A 22,714-nucleotide genomic window follows, 5' to 3' on the forward strand; every position below is an offset into this window, starting at 1 on the left:
GGGAGGTAAGTGGGGTTTCCTCGGAGCTGAACTGGCTCCAAGGTGACATGTTTGACAACGGAATGTGGGAAACGAGTCCACCCTCTGTAGCAGTCTCTAGACCCTCTGTGCCGGTCTCCAGTCCGGGTCCTGACCAGGAGGGGCCGCAGTGTCCCGGGGCACTCACTGCTGATGGCAGCACAGCCCGGCCCGGCTCATCAGCAGGACCTGGAAGGGCCGACCAGTCACTGGGGGCCGGGAATCCTCCCCCTCAGCTCCTGGTAACCCCACAGCCAAAGCCCTAACTAACGGGGAGGGGGGTCCTCGCTGGACAAGCAGCGGGAAAGCTGCCGGACAGTGATATCAATGCCAAGCGGTGTGGGTTTAGCGGGTTACACTCCAGCAGTTACCCCAACTTTCTGGAATTAGGTAAACAGGATGTGTCCCTCCAGAGAGAATGTGCGCATTCCATTCCTCCAACCTATTGTTTGTGGGACGCTGCTGTGCGCAGTTGGCTGCTGGATTTCACCCACAAAACTCACAGCCAATCCAGTATACAATATATTCTGTGAACGTTTTGAGACGTCTCAATGACATAAAGCACTATATCAATGCAAGGATTATTATTAACACTACTACAATAAATCCTGTGAAGCTATGAGAGGTTTTGACGAGGCTGCTTTTTGCCCTGTGTTTGTCTGTTACAGACGCACAGAGTGTTCTGAGGCGACAGCACCTGCTGATTCTACATGAGGGCTGTTTCCCGCTGCAGGTACGCGAGGTGACGGAATCACAGACCAGCGTGGACAAGGAGCAGGTTCGGATAAGAAAGATTTACACAGAAAGTATAACAAGGGAACAGGCCACTCGGCCCAACCAGTTTGTGCCAGTGTTTATACTCCACACAAATTACATTTACGCAGCACCTTTCACGTTGGCAGGACCTCCCAAGGCACTGGACAGTAAGTGGTTTGGACCTGAGCTGGAGGATGGCTGCTGACGTGGACATGATAAGCAAATGGCCTCCTTCTGGGAGGGAGGTGGGGGGAGAGGGGTAAAGTCATCAACGACACAACCAAACACACAGAGCTTTTTCAACAGCTTTTGATATTTGTGTGAAGTGGGGCAGGGCAGCCTGTCAGACATAACTTTGGAGCAATTTTAATAATAATAATAATCCTTGCATTTGATATAGCGCTTTATCTTGTCATTGAGAATACACTGTAAAGTGAATTGACTGTATATTTTGGAGGTGAAACGCAGCAGCCAATCGCATACAGCAGCGTCCCACGGACAGTTGTGGATTGAGTGACCAAATGATTATTAATTTATTTATATATTTATTTTGAAGTAACGAGCAATTTGAGAAGAACCAATGAACGAGAAATACGAAGTGTAAAAAGGGACGCAGATAGTGTGGTGGCTATGGTTGGAATGTGGGATTATTGTTAGTTGATAATAGGTGGAGTCCTGTAGGGTAGTGATCAATGCACTCGCCTCGCAAGCGAGAGGACCTGGGTTTGATTCTCGGGAGGGTCAGGGCGAAACCTTGGGCAAGTTTCCTTACTCTACGCGCCTGTATTTGCCAGCAGTGAGTAGGAACCCTGGTTGTTAGTCAATTGGTGGATCACTTTCCGGGGGTAATAATTCCTTAAAAAAAAATTGGGTCACTTAATCCACGACTGTTTGTGGTTCGCTGCTGTGCGCAATTGGCTGCCGGGTTTCGCTCACAAAATACAGTCACTAAACTTTACAATATATCTAGTGAAACGCTTTGAGACGTCTGAGTGACGTGATAAGGAGCGATATGAAATGCAAGAATATTATTATTATTGCTGGGAGAAACCCCGTTTGGAGACTCCTAAGCATGGAGCCGGATGGAATTTCCAAGCGTGCCAGACACAGTGCGCTTTGAGAGGTCTCAAAGACGTGATAAGCCCAATATCAAATGCAAAGATTATTATTATATAAAAAAAACACTTAACCATCAGTGTTGTGGATTGAGAAGCATTACACAGGCCTGGTTGGTAGAATCGGGTGTGGGGTGGGATAGGCCTGGTCGCTATGGTAACCTCCTCTCTGCCCCCAGGTGATGGTATATGTGACCACCTCGCTGGACATGCGGGACTTTCCCGTGGAGGAGCTCTGGCGGCTTCTCCGCCGACATGGTTTGGAGATCGTGTCCCGGGCAGGGCCGTGGCTGGAGATACGTGGATCCTTCCCAGCTCTGAAGCTCTTCCGCAGTGAGCTGCTGGGCCGGAGCCGGAGCCGGAGCCGGAGCTGGAGCGAGGAGGAAGAGGCGAAGGCCGCCCAGGGGCGAGGAGCGCGGCCTAAGCACAAACAAAATGGCGACTCTTACCGCGACCAGATGGCGGCTTCTCCGTCGGTCAACGATCATGACGGTCACAGCATCGCTGCTGCCCGAGCCGATGGTCGGGGGTCACGCCGAGCCAAGGGCAATAACGCCGACCGCGGTAAACAATCCTCCGCGTCGCTGCCGGCTGACCTCACCTTCCCAGTGGATGAGGCGGTGATGAAATACCTGTTGATGTACAAAATGGCAGGTGTCAGGGCGCTTCTCGACCGCCATTCAGTCGAGCTGCAGTCGGAACCGAGTGGCGATGGCTTCGCCAATGTCTGCGTGTTCCCCAAGCCGGGATTTGGCGGTGTTCCCGGGCCCGGGGATCTGCTCCAGGTCCAGGAGGAATTGTGCCGACACGTGCAGGTGGAGCAGAATGGCCTGAGGCAGCTGACCATCGAGCTGACGACGCTGAGTTCCCGCCAAAAGAAAACCGTCAAACAGCGGCTCGACAAGATACTCGATTCCTTCCAGGTTGTCTGGTGGAGGGAATCAGAGACCATTCACTTGATTGGCACCTCGTCCGAAAGCTACTTCTGTCACCAGTACCTTCTGGGGGAGGAGCTTCCAGAGGAGGATGGAGAGTCTTGTCGCAGAGGGAGGGATGGTAAACGTTCCCAACACGTTCAGGGGCGGACATCTTCATGCCCGGCTTCACGTGCCCCGACCGACCAGGCTAACCGGCATCGCGACCAGTCACCGCCAGTTGAGGCGAAGTCCAAGTGGAATCACTGGGCTCATTCAACGAGACGAGCGAAGCGGACGCCACTGGCTGGCGTGGACACTGACTGGGTCGATGCCAACCTGCTAGAGGCTGGCACCAAGCCACAGAGTTCCCACAGCTGGAAGCACAGGAAATCTCCGAAATTCATAAAAGGACTGATTACAAAATCCACGCAGCTTTTGCACGAAAAATCCAGGAAGGATAAGAACATAAGAACATAGAAATTTGCTGGCGAAAGAAGGCCAAGGTTCATCCAATTCGACTTCCACCATCCTGACAGTCGTGTGAAATGTCATACCCCAATCTATACACTGTATCACCAGATATTATTTCCAAACAGAAATCTATCTGATTTGTTTTTGTAAGAATCTTAATTGAGCCCAAATGCCTAAGGGCTTTTGGTTGGGGGAGAATTGGATTGGAAACAAATGAGGTTTGTTTCCAACAGAGAAACCCAACCACCAACGACAAACAATTACCCCCAAAAAGTGGTATAATGCACACCATGGCTATTAGCCTGACCCAGATTTTACACCTCAATGTATACTACAGTGTTTAATAATATGCATTCGCCTACAAAAATACGCAGTCACTACGCTTCACAGAAAACCGTGGTGCCAAGCGCTTTCAACATGTCTTGGTGACATGTGAGTTGATTAACTTTGCTGCTGATCCTTTCTTGGGAAGAAAATCTATTGTCAGTGTTTGTTTGTCCTGTGTGTCAGCCTGGCTCAGTCGGTAGCACTCTCCCCTCTTCAGTCAGAAGACCCATATTGTGGAGTCCTGTAGCTCAGTGGTTAGAGCACTCGCTTTGCAAGTGAGAGACCTGAGTTCAATTCCAGGCAGAGGGCCAAACCTTGGGCAAGTTTCCTTACTCCACACGGAGCCTAATAATAATCCCTCCAAAACCCAAAACAATAATAAATTGGTCATTTTCAATCTACGACTGTTTGTGGGACATTGCTGTGCGCAATTGGCCGCCGCGTTCGCCCACAAATATACAGTCAATTCACTTTACAGTGAAGCGCTTTGGGACGTCCTCCCGACGTGAAAAGCGCTATATCAAATGCAAGGATTATTATTATTATTTTGACATTTTCCTGCAATATTGGGGAGAGCTGCATCGTCAGAAGTCCCATCTTTCAGATGAGGCATTAAATCAAAGTCTGATCTGCCTGTTCAGGTGGATGTTAAAGATCCCTTGACACTATTAGAAAAGAGAAAGGAGTTTCTTTCTCCCTGTGTCCTGTACAACAATTCCCCCAGGTTTGTGGGTCATTACTGTTTGCGCATTGACTGCCACGTTTGTGCAGGAAATGCACAGTCACTACAGTTCAGAACAAGATTCCTGTGAAACGCTTTTGAGATATTCTCCTGACGTGAAAGGCCCTGTATCAAAGTCCAACAATTATTTATTATCTTCCTGTCTGAGATCACTCTGTGAATTTGGATTTGTCTCAAAACCTTCCTCTTTGTCTGCAACTTTGGCCATGCTCCCACCCCCAACCCATTACCCGTTCACTCTCTTGATCCCAACCCCCAGCTTGGGTGCAAACCTTGACTGTCCAGCATTTTGGGACATCCTCTCGATGTGAAAGGTGCTGTACAGATGTCATTTGTTGTTGTTTTAATCTGATATTGATTTGCAAATGGAATTTCCCCACATAGCCACACACGACAAGATTGCTTCACTTCCTCAAAGCTCACACTACTCCACACCCCTTCAAATAAAATTGGTCACTCACTCCATAGCTGTTTGTGGGATGTTGGTTTGTGTGCAAATTGGCTGCTGTGTTTCCCCCACAAAATACAGACACTCCACTGTACCGTATATCTTGACAAGCATTATATCAAATGCAAGGATTATTATTATTATCTCTCACTCTACCCACCCCAGTATCGTCAGGTGGGCTTTTCCTTTGGTCAGCCGGGTGTTTGATACGTGCGGAAACCTATCACCGTGCTTAAGAGTATCCAAACCAAACTGAGAATCCCATGCATCTCACCTACACGTGGAAATTCCTAATACATTTATTGAGGGCGTTCAACCACTTCGAGCCTGCTCTCTGCAACTCTATTGCCAAGTCCCTCTGGTTCCCTCCCTCCCTCCGTTCCTTCTTTCAAGGTAAGCCTCAATACATACCTCTTAGACCGCATATTTGGTAATCTTTTCACCCTCTCCCCCCACCTTCAGCTCAGACCCTCGGCTCCATGCCCAGCCAGAACTGGTGAGCACTTTGGGATGTCCTCCTGACATGAAAAGCGCTATATAAGTGTAAACAAAATGCAAAATACTGCATATGCTGGAAAACTGAAACAAAAACTGAAGTTTCTGGGAACACTCAACAGGTCAGGCAACATCTGTGGAGAAAGGAAAGTGAGTCAACTTTTGGGTCCATGACCCTTCGTCAGAACTGGGGCACGTTGGGAGGGAGAAGCTTTTAAGGGCTAACCGAGAGGGGGGAGTCAGGGCAAGGAAGCCAAAGGAGAAAATGGGGTAGATGACAGAGGATGATGAGTTAAAGAGGTCTTAATGATGCAAAAACAACAACAACAGCAGCTTGCACTTCCACGCCGGGGGGCGTCTCAGAGCTTAACATTGGCGGAGCCTGAGGCTGAGCTGGGGGGAGGGGGAAGGTGACCGTAATAGTAAGGCAGACCAGAGAGAGAAAAGATGTGCCGAGGATGTGGTAAACTCATTGCTTGTCGGCCCCCAACTCCTCCCTCCACAGACTGCATCATCCAGAACTCTGCAGCCCGTGTCCTCTCCCGCACCGGCTCCGTGACCCTATCACCCCCATCCTCGCCCCCACTGGGCTCCCTGACCCTATCACCCCCACCCTCGCCCGTCTCCACTGGCTTCCCATCACACAGAGGATACAGTTCAAGATCCTGGTCCTCACCTTCAAAGCCCTCCATGGTCTTGTTCCCCGCGACCTCTGTGACTTCCTAACCCCCTACCAACCTGCTCGCTCCCTCCGCTCAGCGGGCTCTGGCCTGCTCCATGTTCCCCACCTCGCTCGCCCCACTATCGGTGCCCACCCTCTGGAACTCCATCCCACAGTCCTTCTGTCTTGCCCCCTCCCTCGCCACCTTCAAGGTCCACCTCAAGACCCTACTCTTCAACCGTGCTTTTGATCTCCCTGCTTCGCCCTCTGCCCTCCCCCCTCCCCCACCCTGACCCTCAGCTCGGGTCCGTAACTCTGTCTCTCCAGCACCTTGGGACGTCCTCCCGACGTGAAAGGTGACATACACATGTAATTTTGTTGTTTTTGTTGTAATGGTCACAGAAGAGGGGAATGTGAGCTGTTATAGTCTGAAGTTGTTGAAATCAAAATTGAGACCAGAGGCCTGTAAGGTCTCTAACAGATAAATGAGGTGCTGTGCCTCGAGCTTGTGCTGTGGCTCATTGGAACAGCGGAGGAGACCACGGATGGAGAGTTGGGAGGGAGAGTTGAAGTGGCAAGAAACGGGAAGCTCAGGGTTGTGCTTGTGGACAGAATGGAGGTTTGTTCGGCAAATCAGTCGCACAATCTACGTTTTGTCTCCCCAATGTAGAGAAGACCACATCGTGAGCAGTGAATGCAGTAAACTACATAGTAGTAAAGGTAAATCACTGTCTCACTTGAATACTGAGTTTGGTGCCATGGACAGTGGTATGAGAGGAGGTGAAAGGGCAGGTATTGCATATCCTGCGCTGGCATGGGAAGTTGCCAGGGGGTGGTTATGGAGGAATGAACCAGGGAGTACAGAGGGAACAGTCCCTTCGGAATGCTGAGAGGAGAGGGAAAGATATGTTTAGTGGTTGGATCACACTGGAGGTGCCAGAAATGGCGAGAATTATTGGTTGGATGTTGAGGCTTGGGAGGGTGGAAAGTGAAGGCTAGGGGGACCCTATCACAGTTCTGGGAAGAGGGAGAAAGAGGGTGACAGCAGATGTGCAGGAAATAAGGTGGACACAGTCAAGGGCCCTGCTACCACAGTGGATGGGAATCCTCGCTCAAGGAAAAAGGAAGACATTTTAGCTGCTCTGGTGTGAAAGGTGGCATCATCAGAGCAGATGCGGCAAGGCGGAGCAACTGGGAAAAGGGAATGGAGTCTTTACAGGAGGTGGGGTGTGAGGAGGTGTAGTCCAGGTAGCTGTGGGAGTTGGTGGGCTTCTAAGGGCCTATGAGGTTGGAGGCTGTGGGAGGAAGCTCCTCAGAGGAGGTCATTGACTGTCTTGGTGAAGATGGCTTGTGTTCAGTTGTGAGGTCATGGTCCAGGGGGAGGTAGGAGGAGTTGTCAGAGAGTTGGTGTTCAGCGTCTGTCAGGTAGAGGTCCTTTCTCCAGACAACAACAGCGCCTCTTGACAGAGGGTTTGACAATGATGTCAGGATTGAAGTGCAGCACGCTCAGATTTAAGATTTAAGTGGGAGTGGGGAGTGGAGAAATGGACATGGCCCAAGACAATATAAGTGTAAATTGTATTCCAGGCAGAGGGCGAAACCTTGGGCAAGTTTCCGTACTCCACACAGAGCCTAATAATAATCCTCCAAAACCAAAAACAATAATAAATTGGTCATTTTCAATCTATGACTGTTTGTGGGACATTGTTGTGCGCAATTGGCTGCCGCGTTCGCCCACAAATATACAGTCAATTCACTTTACAGTGTGTTCTGTGAAGCGCTTTGGGACGTCCTCCCGACGTGAAAAGCGCTATATCAAATGCAAGGATTATTATTATTATTATTATTGTACTTTTATTGAAGGAGAGAAATGTATTTGTACTTAAGCTGGCTTGTAATTGTGCTATAAAGAGTGGAATGCCAGTCTAGTGACTCGTGTCCTTTGTTATCTGAGTGTCAGCCGGCCTGGCTCGGGCATTAAAACTCTTCCTTCTCAGCCACCAGGTTGTGGGTTTGAGCCGCACATCGGAGACTCTGAGTTCACAGTCCAGGCTCACAGTGTCACCACAGTGCTGGGGGGAGAGAGCGACGCATTGTCGGACACACCATCCTCCAGATGTGATGTTAAACCAAGTCTTGGTCAGGTGGACATTATAGTTCAGTAGTGTGGTTAGAGCGCTCGCTCACAAGTGAGAGGACGCCTGGGTGGGCGGAACCCTAGCCAAGTTTCCTTACTCCGCAAGCCTCTGTTTACCAGCAGTAAGTAGGAACCCGGTTGTTAGTTGATGGGCAGATCACTTTTCAGGGGTAATAATTTCTCAAAAAAAATTTTTTTTAAATTGGTTACTCAATCCACGACTGTTTGTGGGACGCTGCTGTGCGCAATTTGCTGCTGCTTTTCGTCCACAAAATATGCAGTCAATTCACTTTACAGTATATTCCATGAAGCGCTTTGAGACGTCTCAATGATGTAAAAGGGCCCTATATCAAATGCAAAGATTATTATTATAAAGATGTCAGGAAAGAGAAGGAAGTGTCTGTCCTGGTTGGCAATACCCCAGATAAATCTCTATTTTGGTTATTTGTGGGACTTTACAGTGCATAACTGTAAAGTTATTGACCTACAAAAACATTGACCTACAAAAACTGACTATATGGGACGGAAATTACTGGAAAGCACCTTTGAGATGTTTTATAGGCACACTATGAAAATGCAAAAGTCTTTTTTTCCTAATTACAATTTGCAGTTGCCTTGGACTGTAGGGGGCGACATTGTCCAGTGATGGTGTGGGTGAAAATAAAATAATAATAATAATCCTTGCATTTGATACACCGCCTTATCGTGTCTTCAAGTCGTCTTAACTCGCTTCAAAGAATACACTGTAAAGTGAATTGACACGGCAAATTTTGTGAGCGAAACACAACAACAAATTGCGCACAGCAGTGTCCCACAAACAGTCGTGAATCGAGTGACCAAATTATTATTACTTGTTCAAAAAAAAATTAAGGAATTATTCCCCCAGGAAAAGTGATCAGCCAATCGACTAACAACCGGGTTCATACTTACTGCTTGGTAAAGAGGCACGTGGAGTAAGGGAACTTGCCCAACGTTTTGCCCCGCCTGGAATCGAATCCAAGTCTCTCGCGAGGTGAGTGCTTTATCCACTGAGCTCCAGGCCTCCACCAATAGAAACAGACACCAGAAGCCCCAAAATTTCACCCAATCTCAGCCATGAGACCGTTTGGTCTGGCAATTGAAGGTAGCAAAGATTTGCGGGAAATATTCCAATTTGAAGTTAGTGGGAAAGCAGTTTCTTTTCAAGAACTGTGAAGAAACGTTGTTCAAATTAAGCCTGGTCAGCTCTTCAGTCTTCTGAAAAGACATCTCAGAGAGGACCTCATAGAGGTGTAAAACATTTTAAATGGGATTGCAAAAATAAACCCAGATCATTATTTTCGGATGTATCAAGACAGCAGAATAAGAGGACACAGGTTTAGAGGTGTAAAGGGGCAATTTCAGGACAGACACCAGGAAGTGTTTCTTTACCCAGAGGGTAATTAACGACTGAAACAGGGTTGCCAGGAATGGTGGTTGAGGCCAGAACACTGGAATATAAAAAGTAACTCGATTCTGTGATGGGGGAACGGGAGGAAGGAGATCAACAACAAAAAATTACATTTATATAGCGTCTTTCACTTCAGGAGGACGTGTCAAAGGGCAGGTCATTGAGGGCTTTGCACCCGAGCTGCAGGTTGGGATCAGAGGGGCGGTAAAGGTTTAATAAGACGCAGAGGTAGGGAGGAGTAAGGCCGTGAAGGGCTTTAAAGGTGAGGACAAGCATCTTGAACTCGATCCTCTGGGGAACTTAGTGCAGGAGAGGACACGACGGGCAGAGTTCAGAATAATCTGCAGTTTGTGGAGTGAAGAGTTGGGAAGTTTGGTGAGTAAGGAGTTAGATGAGCTGAAGGGCCTTCTTCATCCAAACCGATCTTTAAACTTTAAACTTCCACAATGCAAACCACCTCCCACCCCCACCAGCATTTATAGAATTACAGAATAATACAGCACAGAAGGAGGTCATTTGGCCCATCGTGTCTGTATGGCTCTTTGAAAACAGCTTTCAAATCGATCCCACTCGGCCGCTCTCTCCCCATAGCCCTGATCAACCCCACTCCCCGCTCTCTCCCCATAGCCCTGATCAACCCCACTCCCCGCTCTCTCCCCATAGCCCTGATCAACCTCACTCCCTCGCTCTCTCCCCATAGCCCTGATGTGGAGTCCTGTAGCTCAGTGGTTAGAGCACTCGCTTTGCAAGTGAGAGACCTGAGTTCAATACCAGGCAGAGGGTGAAACCTTGGGCAAGTTTCCTTACTCCACACAGAGCCTAATAATAATCCTCCAAAACCAAAAACAATAATAAATTGGTCATTTTCAATCCACGACTGTTTGTGGGACATTGCTGTGCGCAATTGGCTGACGCGTTCGCCCACAAATATACAGTCAATTCACTTTACAGTGTGTTCTGTGAAGCGCTTTGGGACGTCCTCCCGACGTGAAAAGCGCTATATCAAATGCAAGGATTATTATTATTATTATCAACCCCACTCCCCGCTCCCTCCCCATAGCCCTGATCAACCCCACTCCCCCACTCTCTCCCCATAGCCCTGATCAACCCCACTCCCCCGCTCTCTCCCCATAGCCCTGATCAACCCCACTCCCCGCTCTCTCCCAATAGCCCTGCAAACTTGTCCTCACCAAATAATTATCTACTTCTCTCTTAAAACTTGTTGGCAAATCGACTTCCACCAGCCTTTCAGATAATGTATTCTAGATCCCAACAACTTGCTGTGTAAAAACATTTCTCCTCACCTCCCCTCTGTTTCTCAACAACTAACACTCCATTGCATTGGAATATTAGCTTAGACTATGTACAATACTGGTACACTCCCAGGTCAGTGACAGCACGGGTTAGACAAACAGTAAAGCTCCCTCTACACTGTCCGTCCACACTCCCAGGTCAGATATATCTCCTGACCCAACATTGGTATAAAGCATTTCTGAGCTGAAATTCTGTGATATGCTATTAATATGTGGAAACAGGAAGCTGCCATTTTAAGATGTTGCCTAATTTATCAAAAGGATGTGTTGCAAACCTGCAGCCTCTCACCGCAAGGTCTTCAGTTGTCTGAGGAGGTATGAGAGGAACCGCCTCACTGAGAACACTCGCAAAAAAACACTCCACCTGGGTTATTCATGGCAACTCAGGAAGTGGTGTAACTGCTGCCCTTGTGGGAAATCTGCTTTAGCTGCACTCGGGTAAGTAATCATAGAATTATACAGCACAGAAGTAGGCTATTTGGCCCATCGTGTCTGCAACGGCTCTTTGAAAAGAGCTTCCAAATCAATCCCACTCTCCCACTCTCTCCCCAAAGCCCTGCAAACTTGTCCTCCCCAAATCGTTATCTACTTCTCTTTTAAAATTTGTTATTTAGTTCCCCTCCCCCACTCCACTCTGCTTCTCCACTCCTCCCCTCCCACTCGCTGTGTTAGAGGCAGAGCAGAGGAGTGAGACAGATTGACTCCCCCATTGTTTTTTTTTGACAGTCGAGTGCCTGATTCATGCGAAAACCCATCTCCATGTTTAAGAATATCCAAATCAAATTGAGATACCTCAGAGATAGATTGTTTGAATGGAATATGCTCTCTCCCTGGAGGGAAGCATCCTGCTTAACTCATTCTGGAAAATATTAGAGGCAGGTTGTCATAAGCCAAGGACCCAAGAGTGTGGGTTGGGGTAACTGCCAGAGTCTAGCCAGCGAAATCCACATAGCTTGCCATTGATATTGCATCTAGCAAGCTTTCCCAATACTTGTCTACCTAGGACCGCCCTACTCATTGGAGCTTTGGCTTGCAGGGTTAATAGGAACTGAGTGAGATGACTCCCTGCACCCCCCAGTGACTGAAGTCCCTCAAGTCCTGTCGATGAGCCAGGCTGTGCTGTGCTGTCATCAGTAGTGCCTTTGAATACTGCGGACCTGCCTGGTTCAGGAACTGGACTAGAGACCAGCACAGAGGACTGAGTCGATTCCGACACACCATTGCCAAACGTGTCACCTTGGAGCCAATTCAGCTCCAAGGAGACCCTGCTTAACCCTATTGATAGAATCATAGAATTATACAGCACAGAAGGAGGCCATTCGGCTCATTGTGTCTGTGCTGACTCTTTGAAAAGAGCTTCCAAATCAACCCCACTCCCCCGCTCTCTCCCCATAGACTTGATCAACCCCACTCCCCCGCTCTCTCCCCATAGCCCTGATCAACCCCACTCCCCGCTCTCTCCCCATAGCCCTGATCAACCCCACTCCCCCTCTCTCCCCATAGACCTGATCAACCCCACTCCCCCGCTCTCTCCCCATAGACCTGATCAACCCCACTCCCTGCTCTCTCCCCATAGCCCTGATCAACCCCACTCCCCCACTCTCTCCCCCACTCCCCCGCACTCTCCCCATATGTGCAAATTGTCTGCCACATCTGCCTACAAAATACACAGTCACTACACTTCAGGAGGGAGCAAGCACTAGCACAGAGCAGGGGAGCGGGCCCAAATGTATTCCCTCGAGTTTAAAAGGTTGGGAGGGTGATCAAAATTAGGTATTTAAAATGATAAAGGGATTCGATAGCATAGCTACAGACACACTAGTTCCTCTGGTGGGGAATCCAGAACAAGGGGCATCATCTTAAAATTAGAGCCATTTAGGAGTGAAATCAGGGGCAGTTTGTCACACAATAATTAGTGGGAATCTGGAAATCTCTCCCCCAAAAGGCTGTGGGTGCTGGATCCATTCACATCTTCAAGACTGAAGTGGATAGATGTTTGTTAGGTATTAAAGGATATGGGGCAAAGGTGGGTAAATGGAGTTGAGGTACAGATCAGCCATGATCTAATAGAATAGGGGAATAGGCTTGAGGGGTTGAATGGCCTCCTGTTCTACGTTCCCAAGTGCTAAAAATGAGGTCAGATGAACCACTCAAGTGTTGGAGTGGGAGGCTGGGCTCATCTCTCTGATTATCATGAGGTAAAATGTGTCTTTTATGCTGTTCACATTCGGTGCCGGAAATAGGATTCCAGTCATCTGTCCCCTGTTTCCTTTTGCGGTCACATAGTTTTGGTGTTTCATTTAATCATGTTTTAAAGATAATTTTATCTCTGTTCTAAATACTTCCCCGCCACACACTCACACCACACACTCAAACCTATGCACAAACTTGCACACACAGACCCACTCACACATATCTACACACATGTGGAGTCCTGTAACTCAGTGGTTAGAGCACTCGCTTTGCAAGCGAGACACCTGGGTTCAATTCCAGGCGAAACCTTGGGCAAGTTTCCTTACTCCACACTGAGCCTAATAATAATCCCTCCAAAAACCAAAAACAATAATAAATTGGTCATTTTCAATCTACGACCGTTTGTGGGACATTGCTGTGCGCAATTGGCTGCCGCGTTCGCCCACAAATATACAGTCAATTCACTTTACAGTGTGTTCTGTGAAGTGCTTTGGGACGTCCTCCCGACGTGAAAAACGCTATATCAAATGCGAGGATTATTATTATTATTATTATGCTCACATGCATACACACTCACACGATGGGGAGAGAGCAGGGAATGTGATTAGAGTAGAGAGCTCCAGTGGGGGAGCGAGCACCAGCACAGACATGATGGGGAGAGAACATTGTTTAGGCCTCAGCGAGAGACTGTGTTCAGTTCTGGGCCCCACACTTTAGGAAGGATGTCAAGGCATTGGAGATTGACCAGGATGGCACCAGGAATGAGGAACTTCAGTTATCAGGAGAGGTAGAGAAGCTCGGATTATTCTCCTCGGAGCAGAGAAGGTTAAGAGGAGACTTAATAGAAGGTTTCAAAATTATGAGGTGATTCGATAGGGGGAACGAGGAGAAACTATTCCCACTGGCGGTGGGTCGGTAACCCGAGGACACCCATTTATAATAACTGTTAAAAGAAACAGAGGGGCGGGAAGGAGAAATGTTTTCACACAGCGAGTTGTTGGGATCTGGAATGCATTGCCTGAAAGGCCGGTGGGAACCGATTCCATAACATAGGGGAATAGGCTTGAGGGGCTGAATGACCTCCTGTGAGTTTTGTGGGCGAAACGTGGCAGCCGACCACACACAGCAACGCCAACAAACAGCCATGGAGTGAGCGACCGATTTTATTTGGGGGATTGTTGGCCAGGGACACCGGGAGAGAGAAACTCCCTTCTGTTTTCGAATTGCGCAGCGGGATCTTTAATGTTCACCTAAAGGGACAGATGGGACCTTGGTTTAATGTCTCATCTGAAAGAAGAAGACTTTATCTGGAGAATTGTCGGCCAGGACACCAGGAAAAATTTGGCTCAGTCCCCCTAAAAGATCCAGATGGTTGAAATCTCCTGTTTCTCTGGTTATAAAGAGCACTAGGGTACTGTGTTATAATAATCCTTGTTTTTGATACAGCGCCTTATCATGTCTTCTAGACATCTCAAAGCGGTTCACAGAATATACTGTGAAGCAGAGCGACTGTATATTTTGTGTTCAGTTATGGGCATCTAACCTCAGCTTCCTCAGTCACACTCATACTCTGAATCAGAAGGTTGGAGTTTCAAGACCCAGATCAGAGACTTTGAGCTCACAGTCCAGGCTGACACTCTAGCGCAGCTCTGGGGGATGGGGGGAGAGAGCTCCGCATTGTCAGAGACACCATTCTTCAAATGAGATATTAAACCTCATTCATGTGCATGTTAAAGATCCCGGGACACTGTTAGAAAAGAGAAGGGAGTTTCTCTCTCTCTCCCGGTGTCCTGGCCGACAATCCCCCAGATAGAATTGGACATTCACTTTATAAGCTGTTTGCGGGATGTCACTGTGCGCAAATTGGGCTGCCGCTTTGGTCGACAAAACACATGGTCACTACACTTCACAATGTGACCCCATCACTCCCACCCTCGCTCGACTCCACTGGCTCCCCATCCCTCAGAGGATCAAGTTCAAGATCCTCGTCCTCACCTTTAAGGCCATCCATGGCCTTGCCCCCTCCTACCTCTCTGACCTGCTGACTCCATACCCACCTGCCCCCTCCCTCCGTTCATCGGGCTCCGGCTGCTCCATGTCTCCTGCCCGACCCGCCCTACCATCGGTGGCCGGGCTTTCAGCCTCTCTGCCCCCACACTCTGGAACTCCATCCCACGGTCCCTTCGCCTCGCTTCCTCCCTCGCCTCCTTCAAGGCCGGTCTCAAGACCCTTCTCTTCGATTGTGCCTTTGATCTCCCTCCCACCTCTCTGTCTTCCCTCACCCCTACACCACCCCTCCCCCATGCTCGGGCCCCGACACCTCACTGTTCAGCACTTTGGGACGTCCTCCCGACGTGAAAGGCGCTCTATAAATGTCATTGTGTTGTTGTTGTTGAATCCTGCGAAGTGCTTTGAGACGTCCTCCTGGGTTGAAAGGTGCTGTATCAAATATGAGGCTTATTATTGGAGTCCTGTAGCTCAGTGGTCAGAGCACTCGCTTTGCAAGCGAGAGACCTGAGTTCAATTCCAGACAGGGCGAAACCTTGGGCAAGTTTCCTTACTCCACACAGAGCCTAATAATAATCCCTCCAAAACCCAAAAACAATAATAAAAATTGGTCATTTTCAATCTACGACTGTTTGTGGGACATTGCTGTGCGCAATTGGCTGCCGCGTTCGCCAACAAATATACAGTCAATTCACTTTACAGTGTGTTCTGTGAAGCGCTTTGGGACGTCCTCCCGACGTGAAAAGCGCTATATCAAATGCAAGGATTATTATTATTATTATATTATTATTAATTATTTATTATTATCATTAATGTTTCCACCTTGTGGTGACTCTGTCCCTTTAAGAAGCGTCTCAGCTTTGCGTGACATCAAGATGAGCTCTGTGGTCTACACAAGTCACACAGCAGTCTCTCAGAAAGCACAGTGCATTAAAGTATGGCTTGGAGGACGGGGAAAGGGGGAGGGGAAGAGTTTCTCATTTCCCCTGTTAATGGTCGGGCAACCCCTGGTGAATGGCACACTGAGAAATCCTATTCCCCTGCTTAAGAATCTCCAAACACGGTTTTAATGGAGGAGATAGGAAGACACTGTTTCCTCTGGCGGGTCAGTCACTAGAGGACACACAGTTAAGATAATTGGCAAAAGAACCAGAGGGGAGACGAGGAGAATATGAGGGGTACACACATACACAGGCACACATGCACTCGCACACACACTCACAGACACACACGCAACCACACATGCACACCCATGAACACACAGACACACACATTCTTCACACATTCACCCACATACAGACACATACATGCACCCACACATTGGCACACACACAAACGCACGCATAGCAAGCGTGCACACACACAAACGTACACACACACAAGCGTACACACACACAAGCGTGCACACACACAAGCGTGCACACACAAGCGTGCACACACACAAGCGTGCACACACACACAGACATGAACACACATATGAAAATAAAATAATGTCACTATATTGCCACCTTGCTGGCCTTCCCTGGGCTCCTGTGCTGGTCTGGCTGAGGGAGGCGCTGGCCTTTGGCTGAGGGAGGCGCTGACCTTTGGCTGAGGGAGGCTCTGGCTGAGGGAGGCTCTGGTGCTGGCGGAGGGAGGTTCTGGCACTGGTTGAGGGAGGCTCTGGCTGAGGGAGGCTCTGGTGCTGGCTGAGGGAGGCTCTGGCTGAGGGAGGCTCTGGCTGTGGGAGGCTCTGGCTGAGGGAGGCTCTGGCGCTGGCTGAGGGAGGCTCTGGTGCTGGCGGAGGGAGGTTCTGGCACTGGTTGAGGGAGGCTCTGGCTGAGGGAGGCTCTGGCGCTGGCTGAGGGAGGCTCTGGTGCTGGCTGAGGGAGGCTCTGGCGCTGGCTGAGGGAGGCTCTGGTGCTGGCTGAGGGAGGCTCTGGCTGAGGGAGGCTCTGGCTGAGGGAGGCTCTGGCGCTGGCTGAGGGAGGCTCTGGCGCTGGCTGAGGGAGGCTCTGGCTGAGGGAGGCTCTGGTGCTGGCTGAGGGAGGCTCTGGTGCTGGCTGAGGGAGGCTCTGGCTGAGGGAGGCTCTGGCTGAGGGAGGCTCTGGCGCTGGCTGAGGGAGGCTCTGGCGCTGGCTGAGGGAGGCTCTGGTGCTGGCTGAGGGAGGCTCTGGCTGAGGGAGGCTCTGGCTGAGGGAGGCTCTGGTGCTGGCTGAGGGAGGCTCTGGCTGAGGGAGGCTCTGGTGCTGGCTGAGGGAGGCTCTGGCTGAGGGAGGCTCTGGTGCTGGCTTCCTGGTTGTGTGCTGCTCACTGCTCTGTGAGTTTTGAGGCCTGACCACAGACACAGCATCAGTGAAGATTTCCTTTGAAAAGCACTGAGTAGGAAGCGGTGGGGAGCGGGTGCCCCACCCAAGCAGAGAGAAGTGACACACGCTCTTTTTCTCTCTCTCTCGTTCCTTCCCTTCCGCATTTCGCACCGCACAGGCCGGTTCCTCCCTCTGTTCCAGCTGGAGATGGCTGACCAAGAGAGCCTGGAGTTTGGCAAGTCTGACTTTGTGCTGCTGGACAATGTGACCACAGAGGAGTTTCTAGAGAACCTGAGGCTGAGGTAGGTTTGGGTGGCACCTGACATAGGCACCGAGGCAGGTAGTCCCAGGCTACACATCAGCTCCCAGAGGTTCACAACATTATTGTGATTGGCTGCTGGGTCTGTTGGGGTATGGGGGTGGGAGGGGGAGGAGAATTAATGTTTTTTTGTCCATCTGGGAGTCTGACACGTGTGGAAACCCATCACCTGCTTAAAAGTCTCCAAACAAAGCTGAGAACTCCATGCCTCCCATTTACACATGGAGATCCCAGAGATAGATTGTTGGAATGGAATACCCTCTCTCTCTCTCTCTCTCCCTGGAGGGACACATCCCGCTTACCTAATTCCGGAGAGTATTAGGCACAGGTTAGCGAGAGCCAAGGCTTGGGGGGGACCCCAGAGTGTGTGTTGGGGTAACTGCTGGAGTGTAACCGGCTAAACCCACACAGCTCGGCCATTGATGGGATGTTTGGAGAGTTGCAGTTGGGAATGCACTATTCTCTCACAAACTGTTAGATAATAATAATCGTTGCATTTGATACAGCGCCTTTCACGTCAGGAGAACATCTCAAAGCGCTTCACAGCATTTCACTGTAATTGGTGTTTTGTAGGTGAAAGGGGCAGCCACATTTACACTCAGTGACAGCCCCCCAAACAGCACTGAAATGAATTAGCGATTTTATCTGGGGGATTGTCGCCCAGGACACAGAGAGAAAGAAACTCCCTTCTCTTTTCCAACAGAGCCGCAGGATATTCGTGGAGTCCTGTAGTTTAGTGGTTAGAGCACTCGCTTCACAATAATAATAATCCTTGCATCCTTGCGAGAGGACCTGGGTTTGATTCCCAGCAGGGCAAAACATTGGGTAAGTTTCTTTCTCCGCATATACGCCTCTGTTTACCCAGTAGTGAGTAGGAATCCGGTTGTAGTCGATTGGCGGATCACCTTACTGGGGGTAATAATTCCTTCAAAAACATAATAATTTAATCACTCGATTCACGGCTATTTGTGGGATGCTACTGTTCGCAATTGGCTGCCACGTTTCATCCACAAAATACACAGTCACTACATTTTACAGTATATCATGTGAAGTGCTTTGACAAGTCCCAAAGACCTGATAAGGCGCTATATGACATGCAGGGATTGTTATTATTATAGGTCAGGATATCCAGAGAAACTCCCTTCTCTGTTATAAAGAGCATTGAGCCTTTTTTTTGTGTGAAAGGCACTGTGTAGATACAAGTTATTATTACAGGTGAGGATAAAGCGAGCAGTGATAATGTGTTTAACACTCTCACCAACTCTACAGTATAGAGGCACAGAGTCGAGCTCAGGGGATGAACAGGGAACTGACAGCTCACAGTGACTGGGCTCAGCCTGGCTCAGCCGATTGCGTCAGAAGGTGATTGGTTTTAGTTCCTCATTGGTGACTCACAGTCTCGGCTGATGCTCCAGTGCAGTAAATAATAACAATAATCCTTGCATTTGATATAGATCACATCATCGAGACGTCTCAAAGCGCTTCACAGAATACATTGTAAAGCAGAGTGACTGTATTTTGTGGGCGAAATGCGACAGCCAGTTTGTGTACAGCAGTGCCCCACACACAGCCATGGAGCGAGTGGGCAATATTATTTTGGGGATTGTTGTCCAGGACACCGGAAGAGAGAGAGAAACTCCCTTCTCTTTTCCAATAGCCCCGCGGGATCTTTAACAATTGGCAAATGTAACCTTGGTTTAACGTTGTCTCCAACGGCCGGGCAGTGGGGGAGCAGCACATTATCAGAGATGTCATCTTTCAGATCGGGATGTTACACTGAGCTCTGGTGCTATGAGTGTGTACAGCACTGTCTGCTGTGTGTATCTCTCTGTGATTTCAAACCCCCCCTAAAAACCTGCGGTCCCAAAGTCTCAATTTTCGAAACCGGTTTGTCTTAAAATTTATGGCAGCACAAAATGAAGGATATGCTGTAATCCAGGAAGTAATCCAGCTTTTTAAGAAACTGCAAGAAAAAAAGATGGATTGAAGAATTTTTCCACAGTTCTGCCTCAACTTAATAAACTCCTGTAATCGATACAACAACAGACTGCATTTATGCAGCAGTTTCATGTCCCAGGTGCTGTAGTCAGAGATTTGGACCCCAACTGGGGGTTGGGGTCAGGAGGGGTGGAGGGTGGTTGAAGGTGCTGTCAAAAAGGAAGAATTTGAGAGGGGTCTTGAAGGAGGCCAGGGATGGGGCACGGTGGAAGAGCACTAAGGTGGAGCAGAGAGTGCAAGGAACGAGCAGGAGCTGGTGCCAGTTGAGCGGAGGCGCTGACTGGGTGGTGGATTGGAGAGTGAGGGGCTCGGAGAGGTGGGGAGTGAAGGAGTTGGAGAGGTGGGGAGTGAGGGGGTCGGAGAGGTGGGGAGTGAGGGGTTCGGAGAGGTGGGGAGTGAGGGAGTTGGAGAGGTGGGGAGTGAGGGGATCGGAGAGATGGGGAGTGAGGGGGTTGGAGAGGTGGGGAGTGAGGGGGTCGGAGAGGTGAGGAGTGAAGGGTTCAGAGAGGTGGGGAGTGAGGGGTTCGGAGAGGTGGGGAGTGAGGGAGTTGGAAAGGTGGGGAGTGAGGGGGTCGGAGAGGTGGGGAGTGAGGGGGTTGGAGAGGTGTGGAGTGAGGGGGTCGGAGAGGTGAGGAGTGAGGAGTTCGGAGAGGTGGGGAGTGAGGGGTTCGGAGAGGTGGGGAGTGAGGGAGTTGGAGAGGTGGGAGTGAGGGGTCAGAGAGGTGGGGAGTGAGGAGGTGGGAGAGGATGGGAGTGAGGAGTGGGATAGGTGGGGAGTGAGGGGCAGCCAATTGCGCACAGCAATGTCCCACAAACAGTCGGAGAGGTGGGGAGTGACCAATTTAATTATTGTTTTTAGTTTTGGGGGTCGGAGAGGTGGGGAGTGAGGGGTCAGAGAGGTGGGAGTGAGGAAGTCGGAGAGGTGGGAGTGAGGGGTCGGAGAGGTGGGAGGTGCCAGGGAGTGAAGGGATTTGAACACGAGAGTGAGAGCATCTTGAAGTGGATGTGTTGGGTGATGGGGAGCCAGTGGAGCCTGGGCCAGAGCGGGTGAGATGTGGGGATGGAGTTTGGTTCAGGTCAGTGTGTGGGCGGCAGAGTCTGAATGAGCTGATCTTGTGAACAGTGGAGCTGAGGAGACCGGCGAGGAGGGGGTTGGAGTAATCCAGGTGAGAGGGTACAAATGCATGCACGAGGGTTTTGGCTGCATTTGGGGTAAAGCACAGTCGGTGTTGGGCAATGTGGTGGAGGTGGAGGAAGGCGATTCTGATCGGGGACCATTTGTGGGGAAGGAAGGACAGTTAGCGGTCGAACCAGATGCCTAGATTGTGCACTGGTTCTGAGACGCTACCCTGTGTGGAGGGCGCTATATAAGTGCAAGGTGTTGTTCGAGTTCCAGGTGGTGGGGGCAGAAAGGCTAAAGGCCCAACCGCTGATGATACAGTGGGACGGGTGGAGGGGTATGGAGCAGGCGGGAGCAGAGGGAGCGGACAGGTTGGTGGAGTTTAAGAAGGTCACCAAGGTGGGGTGGATCAAGGCCGTGGAGGACTTGAAAGTGAGGACAAGGATTTTGAACTCTATCCTCTGGGGGATGGGGAGCAGGTGGAGCCGGGAGAGCGCAGGTGTGATGGGGTCAAGGAACCTGGTGCGGGAGAGGACATGAGCTGCAGAGTTCTGAATAATCTGCAGTTTGTGGAGGGAAGAGTTGGGAAGGTCGATGAACAGAGTTGGCATAGTTTGGAGGACGTCTTCACCATAAAGTGTAGTGACTGTGTATTTTGTAGGTTGAACACGGCAACCAATTTGCTAACAATGGGGATGGGGGCGGTGGGGGAGGGAGCTCGGTTTAACATCTTGTCCAAAGGATGGAGTCTCTGGTAACATGGTGCTGTCGTAGCTTGGTGGTTAGAGTGCTTGCCTCGCAAGCGAGAGGACCTGGGTTCGATTCCTGAGCAGGACAACACCTCAGGCAAGTTTCCTCACTCCACAAACCTCTGTTTCCCAGCAGTCAGAAGTAACCCGGGTGTTATTAAATTGGCGGATCGCTTTCCGGGAGAAATAATCGCTTATAAAAAAAAATGTGGTCATTCAATCTGTTCAATGTGGGACTATATTGTAAGCAATTCGCTGACACGTTTTGCCCACAAAATACACAGTCACTGCACTTTACAATACAAGGCATATTCTGCATATTTCGCCCACAAAATACAGAGTATATTCTGTGAGGCGTTTTGAGACGTCTCAATGACGTGATAAGGTGCTATATCAAATGCAAAGATTATTATTATTATATTCAGTATCTCCGGCTCACATTATTATCGAGCTCTCTGAGATGCTACCCCACGTGAAGAGTGCTATATAAATGCAAGTTGTTGTTCTGTAGGTTTGAGAAGAAAAGAATCTACACGTACATTGGGGAGGTGGTGGTGTCTGTGAACCCCTATCAGACCCTCGAGCTGTACGGTAAGGAAATGATCGAACATTACAAAGGCAGGGAGCTGTATGAGAGACCACCACACCTGTACGCCATCGCAGATTCTGCCTACAAAGCTATGAAGAGGAGAGGCAAGGACACCTGCATTGTCATCTCAGGTATGTGGGTCAGGCTCCATCCCCACCCCCTCAAACCACACCCAGAGACTGTCGTTGTCCCCCCACCCCACCACCGCACATAAGCACCTTTCAAGGGGGGTTAGCATCTCGGAGCAGTTAACAGTGGCACAGCATGATGCTGAGCCGGGGGGAGGGGGAGGTGACCACAAGCACAGTCGAAGAGGAAGGTGTCCAGGTGTGATCTGAAAACAGGGAAGAGGCAAGGCGGAGGGATTGGGGGAGCGAGTTCAAAGCTTCGGGGTGTAGTGACTGAAAACACAGCCGCTGATGGTGGAGCCGAGGGGACGAGGGACAGGCAGGAGGCTGGGGCTGAGCAGAAACAGCGGTTGGTGGAGTGGGGAGCAAGCACGTTGGATAGATAGGGAGGCGTGAGAGCATGATGGGATTTGAAGACCAGTGTGAGGATCTTGAAGTCGATCCGTTTGGTGATGGGAAGCTCGTGCAGGCTGGTGAGGACTGGGGTGATGGGG

General features: G+C 49.8%; 1 protein-coding gene across 1 annotated transcript in view; it reads left to right on the top strand.

Moving 5' to 3' along the window:
- Positions 1-17,291: 17,291 nt before the first annotated feature.
- The window catches only part of LOC103190097 (unconventional myosin-Ig), a 28,668-nt gene continuing 23,245 nt past the window's right edge, over positions 17,292-22,714 (top strand). The window contains exons 1-2 of the mRNA XM_042331719.1: positions 17,292-17,619; positions 22,015-22,223. Coding sequence (XP_042187653.1) covers positions 17,525-17,619; positions 22,015-22,223 — 304 coding nt within the window. The 5' untranslated portion in view covers positions 17,292-17,524. The remainder of the gene's footprint in view (positions 17,620-22,014; positions 22,224-22,714) is intronic.

This window comes from Callorhinchus milii, unplaced genomic scaffold, assembly GCF_018977255.1.
Source record: "Callorhinchus milii isolate IMCB2004 unplaced genomic scaffold, IMCB_Cmil_1.0 Scaffold2, whole genome shotgun sequence".
NCBI lineage: Eukaryota > Metazoa > Chordata > Chondrichthyes > Chimaeriformes > Callorhinchidae > Callorhinchus > Callorhinchus milii.